The sequence below is a fragment of the Hypanus sabinus genome, chromosome 19 (genome assembly GCF_030144855.1).
Source record: "Hypanus sabinus isolate sHypSab1 chromosome 19, sHypSab1.hap1, whole genome shotgun sequence".
Lineage (NCBI taxonomy): Eukaryota > Metazoa > Chordata > Chondrichthyes > Myliobatiformes > Dasyatidae > Hypanus > Hypanus sabinus.
Genome location: NC_082724.1, coordinates 63,032,270 through 63,045,385, shown reverse-complemented (window position 1 = coordinate 63,045,385; position 13,116 = coordinate 63,032,270). Strand labels below are relative to the sequence as shown.

The 13,116-nt window shown below is 44.9% G+C and overlaps 1 protein-coding gene across 3 annotated transcripts in view; it reads left to right on the top strand.

The window, feature by feature from the left end:
* Positions 1-13,116, top strand: part of LOC132377981 (cadherin-related family member 4-like) — a 97,981-nt gene that overhangs the window by 69,775 nt on the left and 15,090 nt on the right. For all 3 annotated transcript variants that reach the window (XR_009506860.1, XM_059944549.1, XM_059944550.1), the window contains 3 exons: positions 9,532-9,677; positions 11,116-11,257; positions 13,003-13,116. The exon at positions 13,003-13,116 is cut by the window's right edge and continues 95 nt beyond it. Coding sequence is in view for 2 of the 3 variants with exons in the window: in XM_059944549.1 (XP_059800532.1) it covers positions 9,532-9,677; positions 11,116-11,257; positions 13,003-13,116 (402 nt within the window). In the remaining variant the exon portion in view is untranslated. The remainder of the gene's footprint in view (positions 1-9,531; positions 9,678-11,115; positions 11,258-13,002) is intronic.

Below are 13,116 nucleotides of genomic sequence, written 5' to 3'. Positions count from 1 at the left end.
TTTGCTGACGATACAACCATTGTTGGTAGAATCTCAGGTGGTGACAAGAGGGCTTACAGGAGTGAGATATGCCAACTAGTGGAGTGGTGCCACAGCAACAACCTGGCATTCACGGTCAGTAAGATGAAACAGGTGATTGTGGACCTCAGGAAGGGTAAGATGAAGGAACACATAACAATCCTCATAGAGGGATCAGAAGTGGAGAGAGTGAACAGCTTCAAGTTCCTGGGTGTCGAGATCTCTGAGGATCTAACCTGGTCCCAACATATCAATGTAGTTATAAAGAAGGCAAGACAGCAGTTATCAAGTCAAGTCAACTTTTATTGTCATTTCTACCATAACTGCTATGTACAGTACATGGTAAAAATGAGACAACATTTTTCAGGACCATGGTGTTACATGACACAGTACAAAAAACTAGACTGAACTACGTAATAAAAAAATCACAGAGAAAGCTACACTAGACTACAGACCTACACTGGACTGCATAAAGTGCACAAAAACAGTGCAGGCATTACAATAAATAATAAACAGGACAGTAGGGCAAGATGTCAAACCAGGCTTTGGGTATTGAGGAGTCTGATAGCTTGGGGGAAGAAACTGTTATATAGTCTGGTCATGAGAGCTATACTTTATTAGGAGTTTGAAGAGATTTGGTCTGTTAACAAATACACTCAAAAACTTCTATAGATGTACCATGGAGAGCATTCTGACAGGCTGCATCACTGTCTGGTATGGAGGGGCTACTGCACAGGACTGAAAGAAGCTGGAAAAAGTTGTAAATCTAGTCAGCTCCATCTTGGGTACCAGCCTACAAAGTACCCAGGGCATCTTCAGGGAGTGGTGTCTCAGAAAGGCAGCATCCATTATTCAGGGCCTCCGGCACCCAGGGCATGCCCTTTTCTCACTGTTACCATCAGGTAGGAGGTACAGTAGCTTGAAGGCACACACTCAGCGATTCAGGAACAGCCTCTTCCCCTCTGCCAGCCGATTCCTAAATGGACATTGAAGCTTTGGACACTACCTCACTTTACTAATATACAGTATTCCTGTTTTTGCACTTTAAAAAAAATGTACTCGCTATATGTAATTGATTTACTTGTTTATTTATTATGTGTGGTTTTTTTCCTCTCTGCTAGATTATGTATCGCATTGAACTGCTGTTGCTAAGTTAACAAATTTCACGTTACATGCCGGTGATAAAAAACCTGATTCTGAAATGTCAGACAGTTTAGCAATTGGTAAATGTTCTATTGTTATTCCATGTGAAAAGCTTACATCTGTCTGCCTTGCAGACAAATCATTCCATATATAAGTAGATAGAACCACAGAACACTACAGCACAGTAACAGGCCTTTTGGCCCTTCTTGACTGTGTCGAACCATTTTTCTGCCTAGTCCCACTGACCTGCACCTAGATCATATCCCTCCATACAACTCTCATCTATGTACCTGTCCAAGTTTTACTTAAATGTTAAAAGTGAGCCTGTATTTACCACTTCATCTGGCAGCTCATTCCACAATCCCACCACTCTCTGTGTGAAGAAGCCCCCCCCCCCCAATGTTTCCTTTAAACTTTTCCCCCTTCACTCTTAACCCATGACCACGGGGTTTTTTTCTCCCCTAGCCTCAGTGGAAAAAGCCAGCTTGCATTCACTCTATCTATACCCATCATAATTGTATATACCTCTATCAAATCTCCCCTCATCCTTCTACGCTCCAGGGAATAAAGTCCTAACCTATTCGACCTTTCTCTGTAACTCAGCTTCTCAAGTCTCGGCAACATCTTTGTAATCCTTCTCTGCACTCTTTCAACCTTATTAATATCCTTCCTGTAATTCAATGACCAAGACTGCACACAATACCCTGAATTCAGCCTCACCAATGCCTTATACAACCTCAGCATAACATTCCAACTCTTATACTCAATACTTTGATTTATAAAGGCCAATGTACCAAAAGCTCTCTTTACTACCCTATCTACCTGTGACGCCACTTTTAGGGAATTTTGTATCTGTACTCCCAGATCCCTCTGCTCTACTGCACTCCCCAGTGCCCTACCGTTTACCTTGTATTTTCGACCTTGGTTTTTCCTTCCAAAGTGCAGTACCTCACACTTGTCTGTATTAAACTCCATCTACCATTTTTCAGCCCATTTTTCCTGCTGGTCCAAATCCCTCTGCAAGCTTTGAAAACCTTCCTCACTGACCACTACACCTCCAATCTTTGTATCCAGCAAATTTGCTGATCCAATTTACCATATTATCATCCAGATCATCGATATAGATGACAAATAACAATGGACCCAGCACTGATCCCTGTGGCACACCACTAGTCACAGGCCTCCACTCAGAGAAGCAATCCTCCTCTACCACTCTCTGACTTCTCCCTTTGAGCCAATGTCTAATCCAATTTACTACCTCACCATGTATACCTAGTGACTGAATATTCCTAACTAACCTCCCATGCGGGACTTTGTCAAAGGCCTTACTGAAGTCCATGTAGACAACTGCCTTCCCTTCATCCACTTTCCTTGTAACCTCCTTGAAAAACTCTAATTGATTGGTTAAACATGACTTACCACGCACAAAGCGGTGTTGACTCTCCATAATAAGTCCCTGTCTATCTAAATACTTGTAGATCCTATCTCTTAGTATTCCTTCCAATAATTTACCTACTACCAACGTCAAACTTATCGGCCTATAATTTCCTGGATTTCTTTTAGCGCCTTTTTTAAACAATGGAACAACACGAGCTGTCCTCCAATCCTCCAGCACCTCACCCGTAGATACTGACGTTTAAAATATATCTGCCAGGGCCCCTGCAATTTCAACACAAGTCTCCATCAAGGTCCGAGGGAATACCCTGTCAGGACCTGGGGATTTATCTACTCTGATTTGCCTCAAGATAGCAAGCACCTCCTCCTCTTCAATTTGTATAGGTTCTATGACCTCACTACTTGTTTGCCTTATTTCCATCGACTCCATGCCAGTTTCCTTAGTAAATACGGATGCAAACTTGGTTCTCTAGGGATATTGGAACTCTTTAAAGAAGAAGAGAGAGATGTATGACACATATAGGAACTGAAGCAAATAAGGTACTTGAGGAGTATAAAAAGTGCAAAAAAAATACTTAAGAAAGAAATCAGGAGGGCTAAAAGAAGACATGAGGTAGCTTTGGCAGTCAAGGTGAAGGATAATCCAAAGAGCTTCTACAGGTATATTAAGAGCAAAAGGATAGTAAGGGATAAAATTGGTCCTCTTGAAGATCAGAGTGGTTGGCTATATATGGAACCAAAAGAAATGGGGGAGATCTTAAATGTTATTACCACCACACACAGCCTTACTATTTATGACTTTGCATGAACTACTAACATCATTTATTTTTACCCCCATTCCACTATCTACTCTAGCACTCTGGTTCCCATCCCTCTGCAAATCTAGTTTAACCCCCCCCCCCAATAGCACTAACAAACCTCCCTGCAAGGATATTGGTCCCCCTGTAGTTCAGGTGTAACCCGTCTCTCATGTACAGATCCCACCCACCCCAGAAGAGGTCCCAATGATCCTGAAATCTGAAACCCTGCCCCCTACACCAGTTTCTCAGCCACGTGTTCATCCTCCAGAGCATCCTACTCTTACCCTCACTGGCACGTGGCACAGGTAGCAATCCTGAGATTACCACCCTCGAGGTCCTGCTTTTTAACTTCCTACCAAGCTCTGTACTCACTCTTCAGGACCTCCTCACTCTTTCTTCCTAAGTCATTGGTACCAATATGTACCGTGACATCTGGCTGATCACCCTCCCATTTCAGAATGCTGTGCACACTATCAGAGACATCCCTGACTCTGGCACCCGGGAGGTAACAAACCATCCGGGAGTCTCTGTCACAACCACAGAGTCCCTTATCACTACCGCTCTCCTCTTCTTCCCCCACTCCCTTCTGCACTGCAGAACTAGACTCGGTGCCAGAAATCCAGCTGCTGCAGCTTGTCCCAAGTAAGTCACCCACCCCCCAACAGTATCCAAATCGGTATATTTGTTGTTGAGGGGAATGGCCACAAGGGAGCCCTACTCTGCCTGCCCTTTCCCCTCCACTCGCCTGATGGTAACGCAATTACCTGTGCGCTGCTCCTTTGGCGTAACTGCCTCCCTGTAGCTACTATCTATAAACTCCTCATTCTCCCGAATGATCCGGAGGTCATCCAGCTCCTGCTCCAGTTCCCTAACGCGGTTTGTGAGGAGCTGCAGCTGGATGCACTTCTTGCAGGTGTTGTTGTCAGGGACACCGGAGGTCTCCCTGTCTTTCCACATCCTGCAGGAGGAGTTTTCCTACATCCTGCCTGGAATTCTCTCAACTTTAAACGAATAAAACAAAACTTACCGGAACCTACCCTCGCCTCTGCCTGTTCACGCCGAAGCCTGTTGAGCCAAAGCCATCCCACTCTGTCTCAGTCCACTCCGATGATGGCTGCTGTATATGGGGGTCTTTGTTTTAAACCTTTGGCGTGCTACGTCATGCGCCTGCGCAGTCTAGCCTCTTTTCCCCAATCAGTAAAAAAATGGCTTCTCTCCGAGATGTCTTTAGTCCTTGACTCTCAACCTCTTGCTTCGATTTAAAATGACTGTTGAAAAATTAGATATGTACAAAAGAACATAGAACATCACAGCAATGCAGGCCCTTCACCCAGCAAGTTGTGCTGACCTTTTAACCTACTCTAAGAACAATTTAACCCTTCCCTCATACCTAGCTCTTCATTTTAAATCATCTATCAAAGAGTTTCTTAAATGACCCTAATGTATCTGCCTCTACCACTACCGGTGGCAGGGCGTACCGTGCACTCACCACCCTCTGTGCAAAATCTTTCCTCTGACGTCCCCCTATCCTCCAATTACCTTAAAATTATGCCCCCTGTGTTATTAGCCATTTCTGCCCTGGGGAAAAGTTTCTGACTGTCCACTTGATCTATGCTTCTTATCAAAATATTAAAAGGAAAAGCAACAGCAGGGTGCAGGATATAGTGTTATAGCTACAAAGTACAGGATAGGTAGACAAATAAAGTGCAAGGGACATTGCATGATGATGATGATGTGAGAGACTCACACGGTATGGAAGCAGCTCTTCTGCCCGGCTGATTCATGCTGACCAAGATGTCCATCCAAACCTGTCCCAGTTGCCACGTTGGCTGCCTTGCTGAGTCAGCGGAGCGGAGGCTGATTTGCATGATGGACTGGCTTTTCCACAACCCTCCACCACTGCTTGCGATCTTGGACAGAGCAGCTGATGCATCTGGGTAGGATGCATCTCTGAAAATTGGTGAGTGTTAAAGGGGACATAGCAAATTTCCTTCTCAAGAAGTTGAGATATGTTGAGTATTGGCCACAGAATCCAGGTAAATGGATAACAACAGACTATTGGTGATACCTCCACCTAGGAACGTCAAGATCTCAACCTTCTCCATGTTAGCACCATTGATACTTCACCACACTTCCTGTTTGTAAACAGAAAGATACTCTAAAAAGCAATGAAATAAAGGGTCTGCTGACACACACAAAATGCTGGAGGAACTCAGCAGGCCAGGCAGCATCTACAGTCAAGGTTTCAGGCCGAAACCCTTCAACTGGACCCTGTTTGTGCTGGAGGTTTCCGTCATCAATAGGCGTGGCCCATTCACTCCGATCCACCTTTGACAGGACCCCAGTCTGCTCCAGATCTGTCAGCTCTGCCGCTACTGTAGGACGGATTGCATACGGCACTGGTCTGGCTTTGCGAAATTTTGGACATGCATTTTCCTCAATCTCAATCTTTGCCTTTATGCCCTGAACTGTTCCTATTCCTTTCATGAACACTTCCTCAGAGTCAACAAGTATTTGTGACAGACTCTCAGATGTACCCTTGCTGTCCTCCTTTGCTGACACATCTAGTGCCTTGTTGGTGTGCCAATCCAACCGGATTTTCCTGAGCCTTCACATCCCAGCAACGGTGGTCCTTCTTTTTCAGTACGTAGAGGTTCAGCTGCTGTGTTTTACCTCCGTGGGTCACTGTCACTTTAATTTTGCCTTCGGGATACACTTTCTGTCTTGTGTTAAGTATTTAGCAGTAGTTTAGTTCGTTTCAGAGGTATGTAAGAAAACAGTCGTTTGTAGTCGTGTACAGAGATCACTGTTAAAGCTGAGCCTGTACCCAACTCCATTTTCAGTCTCATGCCTGTCACTTGTGGAGTGATCCATATTACTCTTCTATCATCTGTCTCTTCCATGCTGTGAAGTTGCAGACAAGACAATTCACTGAGTCTGAATCATTTTCATCAGGGCTGCCTTCTTCCATTTTGTGAATTTTGTTGTTATTTTCCTTTCTGGGGTTTCTTGATTCCCTGCATTTTGCCCTTTTTCTGCTGTTGACTAACTTTGCATACTCTGCCAGTGTGGCCCTGTTTGCCACAGCTTCTGCATTCTTTGTCTTTAAACCAACAGTCATCTGGGTCATGTGACCTGTTCCCACAATGGTAACATTTCCTTCATTTCTGTTCAGTGACATTTTATTTGTAGCATATTTCAGAGATTTTTGTTGTATCTCGGAAACACCCCATGCTGCTGTTTCCAATGATATTGCAATGTTCAGTGCCCTCTCTAATGTAAGGTCCGTTTCACACAGGAGCTTCTTCTGTGTGGTTTCACAGTGCATGCCACACACTAACCTGTCCTTCAATGAATCCGATAGACCCGCTCCAAATTGACAATGTTGGGATAATTTGCGCAGTTCAGCTCAATGTTCAGAAAAGCTTTCATTTTTGCTCTGATTCTGATTGGGAAATTTACATCTTTCAGCAATGACCAGTGGTTTGTGGTTTAAATGCTGCTGGAGAGTGTCTACTATTTGCTTGAACGTTTTGTCAGCTGGCTTTTCAGGGGTTAACAAGCTCCGTAGCAGCCCGTTTGTTTTTGCTTCCATAATACTGAGTAAGATGCGACTTTCTTTTCATCATTAACACTGTTAGCCTCACGATATAACTCCACTCTTTCAATATAAGTTTGCCTCGTCTTCAATGCTACTATGAAATGCTGTAATGGTTCCAACCATCGCCATCTTTGTTATGTTAATTTAGCCCCGTTCTCCCTTTTTTTGACTCACGTAACCTTTTTGCTAGCGCCACAAGCACACTACGTCTAGTTGTGTGTGTGTCACTCCTTTTTTTATCTCCCTCCTGGGCCAGGCAGACCCTCAGCCCTGGGGTTCAGTGCTGGCTGTGGTCTCGCCTGGACGTGCCGTGGCTCTGACTATGTCTCTTGGTCTCCCGACGTTCCTGACCTGACTGTGCTCCCGCTTCCTTTCAGACACGTGGCCTCGCTCTGCCTCCTTCTCCTGCTCCTTGGCTAGTTCCTTGCGCTCTTCCTCCGAGTGTCGTTATCAATTAAAACATGGCGTTCCAATACAATGTAGGTTCATTAACCTCGTCGCCAATTTATTGTGTATGTGGCCTGGTTACACAACAGTGCTATTAATAAAAACGCTGGAGACAGGAACTAAGTTTCGTGATTCTTTACTGGCAGCAACCGAACTCGGTCCACACATCCAGATCGTGGTGGCATCCGTTGGTCTCGAGAGGCCATGGATCTGCGTCTGGAGTTTCCAGGGCGCAGGCCTGGACAGGGTTGTATGGGAGACTGGCAGTTGCCCAAGCTGCAGGCCTTCCCCTCTCCACGCCACCGATGTTGTCCGAGGGAAGGGCACGAAGACCCATGCAGCTTGGTACCGGTGACGTCGCAGAGCAATGTGTTGTTAAGTGCCTGCTCAAGGACACAAACACGCTGCCTCAGCTGAGGCTCAAACCAGTGACTTTCAGGTTACTAGTCTGATGCCTTGCCCACTAGGGCACGCGCCAACATGACAATACAGATCAATGTGCGCCTAATAGCGCATGCTCAAAAAGTGCCTAATAATGCATGCAACGATGTGTCCCTACAACATAAAGTAGTCCCTTATTATACTGTAGGTCATACAGTACACTTGAATTTCCAGTTTCTGCAGATTTTCTCTTTTTTGTAAAGGGTCTGGTGACCCTGTTTAAACCACATTGGTTGGACAATCGCTATTGGACAGTATTTAGGTAAAATTCCTCTGCTCTTCCTTGTAGCAGTGTCATGGGGTACAGAATGGTGGTTCGAACTGCTAATTCCTTGTCCTTAGTTGCACAGAAGTTAGAGTCTGGGTTCTGTTCTCAACATCTGAGCAGGGGTTCTGATGGGAAGCCACCATCCTGAACCATGGACTCCATAGTTGCTGCCTGACCTGTCCAGTGTTTCCAATGTTTTCTGCTTTTGTTATGTTCATATTCATAAGAGTAGGGCGTAAACTCAAACGTTCTACCACTCAGCTATGATCAGGGATGTCAATGGAAATCTGTAGCTCCCACAAACACCCAACTGCTCCCTAAATGATTTTACAATTCGGGTTTTCTGTGTGTTTCTGTCTAACTCTTTCACAGTGTTATTGTTTGTCTCCCTGTGGAAAACTCCCTTACCATAGCCACAATGTCCAGGTATCCCCACTCACAATTTAAATCTGTATAATTTGGGGTCCCAAAGGGTTAAAATCTGAACACTGGTTTCATGTATGACCTAGCCCTCTAATTTGAAAGTACAGGAACATAAGAAGCTACAGAAAGTAGTGGACTCAGCACAATCCGTTGTGGGTACATTCTTTTCCACCAACGGTAGAATCTAGCTGAGTTCCTGAACCAACATTAATCATTAGAGCTTCGAAAGACGATGATCACCTTGCACTAAAATGGTCAGTGGTTTTTCATTGCACCTGAGCATGGCAATGGACTTGACTTTGACTTTAAAGCATAACAGAAGGGCCTAAGAAAGGAAAGAAACACAAACGATTGCTCATAGAAACATTTTGAACTGAGACCACTTAGTAATGGAATCTGCTTCTCCTTATCTACATACAGACTGGTGGAATTTGGAGCCTGGGGCCAGAGATAAAGTGCTGGTTAGGTATTGGTTAGGCATGGACTTCGTGGCAGGAAATGGCATTGAGGTCCTTGATCTAACTTGGCAATGGAGCAGGTCAACACTGTGGAATGAAAATAAAAGACTGTCAAAATTAGAAATCTGAAATAAAAACAGAAACTGCAGAGAGAGAGAAACAGAGACAAGTACCGCAGAAACTCTGTGTCTCTGGAATACAGGTAGAAGAGCAGATGTTGGAGGCTGAAACAAAATTCGAGAAGGCCAAAGAAACAGCATTTGTAGAAAGAGAAACCAGTCTGGATTTCAGATCAGTAACTCTTCCTTAGACTGTGAGAGGGGTGAACAAACTCTGTTTCTCTCTCCGCATTTGCAGCTGATCTAGTTGAGTGATTCTAGCACTTTCAGTTTTTATTTCAGAAGGGCTGAATAGTGTCTGGCTCTAGTTCCTGTGATTTGGAAGAAAGACGTATATTTTTCTAGACCGTGATGTAATATTATATAGCCCTCCACATCAGTGGTCTTCTGATTCATGTTTCTACCCTTCTGTCTCCAGGTGAAATTAACACATTGGTCCCACTTGACTTTGAAAAAGTTGACACCTACGTGCTTACAATCCAGGCTGTGGACATGAATTATGATGTGGCATTTGATAGTTCTCAGCAGAGGACAAGCTATGCCCAGTACACCATCTACGTCAAGGTATAAGAGAGAAGACTGGGGAATTGCAAGGAAGTGACATTGTGGAGTGTTATACAGGGAGTGGTTATCTTGTGAGAGACTGGCTGACACAGGGAGATTGAGAGGATACAGGGAGGATACAGAGGGGTAGAGAGGATGAACACAAAGGAACATAGAGGGATAGAGAGAGACAGAGAGCAGGGAGAAACCAAATGGTTTGGGAAAGCTGGGATTGCTCAGATTATCTATTGTTAGACCTTTCTGGATTTTACCAAGTCAACCCCAAAGTGGCCAGTCCAGACTATAATCTGGGAGATTTATAGCAGGTCCTGCTGTTGACTCAGACATTTTATTTGTGCTCCAGGAGAGGCAGCGTGGGAAGCAGAGTGCTGAATCTCTTGCCACACAAACACTCTTCTCACAGTGTGCTGTTCCGTTGCTCAGTACACCACAAACTCCCAATCCCCTCACACAATCCCACTTCCCACACACATTCCAAATCCTCACATACCATCTAAATCCTCCCACACAAACTCCAAATCCCCTCACACAATCCCACTTCCCACACACATTCCAAATCCTCACATACCATCTAAATCCTCCCACACAAACTCCCAATCCCCTCACACAAACCCAATCCCCACACACAGACCCAGTCGCCACACACAATACCAGCTCTCACACAGTCCTAGACCTACACATAATCCCAGTTCCCATACACATTTACAATCCCTATGCACAATTCCAACTCCCATGTACAACTCTAGCTCCCACACACAGTCCCAGTCGCCACACACAATACCAGCTCTCACACAGTCCTAGACCTACACATTTACAATCCCTATGCACAATTCCAACTCCCATGTACAACTCTAGCTCCCACACACAGTCCCAGCATGAAGTGTGAAGATGGTGTGAAGTTTCTGTTTAAAAGCCTTCAGAAGGGAGCTTTTGGAATGGCCGTTTTCAGGGTCCTGCCCTCTTCTGTGTCCTGGACAGACACAAGTCCTGCAGTGATGGTAGACTACAGCAGATGTCCTTTTCCACTGTTCTAACAGTTTGCTGTGGTTTTGTGTGTGTGATGGGATGCTGCTGACAGCACTGACTGATGAAGTAATACCCTCTATAATGGAAGTGTAGAATTGCACCTGTATATTCTGGAAAAGATGGAACAGAGACAAAGTTCTCTCCTGTTGTAGTTCAATTCCCTGAGTGTTGATTTTCCCCAACTCCTCACGTGATGTCCCAGTTTTCCAATGAGGAGTTGCTTGATGGCCATCAAGGTGTGGGTGCTGAGCGTGCATGTAGCCCATTCCAACCATGGCTAGGTTCAGGGATAGCACCAGAAGCTTCCCTGAGCTGTGTATTTCCACAGGGAACGCTGGGGTCTCTACCTACTCCTGGGACACCATTTTTGAGTGGCAGGTGAGTTCTAAAATTGTGCACTCTTTACTTACAGAACGTAAATGACATCCCTCCTGTCTGCAGCCCTCCTTTCTACAAGGAGACTATCTACTCCACACTTGCAGAAAATGTTCCCATCGTTACGCTGTCCTGCACTGACAGGGACTCAGAACAACTCATCTACAGGATAGTTGGTGGTAAGATCTGGCTGATAGATTCTTGATTAGTAAGGGCATCAAGGGTTATGAGGAGCAGACAGGAGAATGGGACTGAAAGGGATGAATGACCCAATCTGCTCCTATGTCCTATGGTCTAAACTAGTATTTTTGCAGGAATAATTCTTAGTAAGCTGCAAGCTATACATAATATCAAGCTTTTATTGTGTACAAGAGCACTTGTCACAGGCCAGCCCTTCAAATGTCTCCTTATAATTGAAAAGTTCCACTCCAGGCAACACCCCAGTGAATCTCCTCTGTAGTGCCATCTCATGTTTACTATGGTGTGGCATCCAGTAGACCAGCTGCCCAGTCCGGGCACTGCCCTTTGCTCACTGCTACCACCAGACAGGAAGGACAGAAGTACCACACCAACAGGTTCTTGATCCAACCTGCACAACCCTTATCCTCCCTCAACTGCCCCTCGCAATGCCGTGGACTTGATCTGTGGCGTCTTCAATTTTGCCTTTTGTTCTTGCTTTGCATAGTCCTTTTCGCTCTCTTCACTGTCTTATGTCACAAGTACAATTTATACCCTGTGCATTGTCTGTACCTGCATGCAGCAAGCAGATTTTCATTGTACCTGTACGCCACGGTACTTATGCAACTCAACCTGCCCTGAACTGTGGCCAAACCAGAATTTCATTAATTGAAGCTCTGGTGTCAGCCAGTCAGGGAGGTCAGTGATCAGCCCCCTTGCCTCTTACTCTGAAGGAGGAAGGATGCTACCCCACTCTCGGCCAACTCTGCAGTGAGGTACTGGAGGAGATTCCATGCATCAGGTAACTTGTGGACATCAAACTCCATCTGTTCTCACAGAAGATCCAATGGGGTTATGTTGCCAATGGGTGAAGTTTTTGTCTCCGTCACATCACTCTTTCTCCCTCACACAGTGTTACCGTAAGATCCAGTTGTCCAGAGGGTAGAAGCCTCAGTGATTGTATTTCCAAGTGCAATTCACTGGCTGTAAAGCTATTGGTGTGTGGGACTGTAATAAAACGGTACTTTGAGCATTGACTGAGGAAAAGGGATAGCACAATTTTGTAAATAAGTTCTTATTATGAATAAGGTTTATTTTGATATAAAAAGAATGGAGCATTCCCAGGGACATGTGCAGAGATGGACATGAGTGCTGCTGGCAAATCATTAACTCAGTGAAAGACACCCTTTGACCTGTCGAAAACGTGCTGGTCTTCCAGCACATTGGGATGTCGGTAGGGAAATGCTGCTGACTGGCACGTTCCAGGCTGAGAGACAGACTGAAGATCGGTACAGCCACTGCAAGTGTTGCTTGGAGAAGGACCACACTTGAGGGTGGACAGGGAGGGGCCTCAATTACTGTTGTAGGCCCAGGGAGGCACCCCAGGGGGCCACCTGAGTGGCAACAGTCCTATTGGTTTTAACAAATGCAATGGATCACTGCCTAATGAATGAAAGAGTATTGCAATTATTTAGTCTGTAATTAATTTTACTATGAATAAAGTTTACTTAGATATAAAATATACTGAAAGAATGGGAATGTATATGTAGAAATTCAGCTTTTATGATACATTGGAAAGTTACACAAGAAGCTTCAGTTCTCTCCTCCCCTGATCTTGGAGGAGCGTAGGAGGGTCCAGCGATGAATCTTCATCACCTCACCATCAGTGTTACTGTCACCTCTTCCCTTCACCATGTGTGTTTGATTTCCTTACTCTACTATGGCCCCACTAAACTTTCTTCACCAGGGAATACAAACAGTCGCTTTTCTTCTCGCGGGAGCTCCCTGTTCTCCAGGAACGACTTCTCATACAATATGGATGGGGTCATCGATCCGACAACATTTGAACTACTAATTCAGG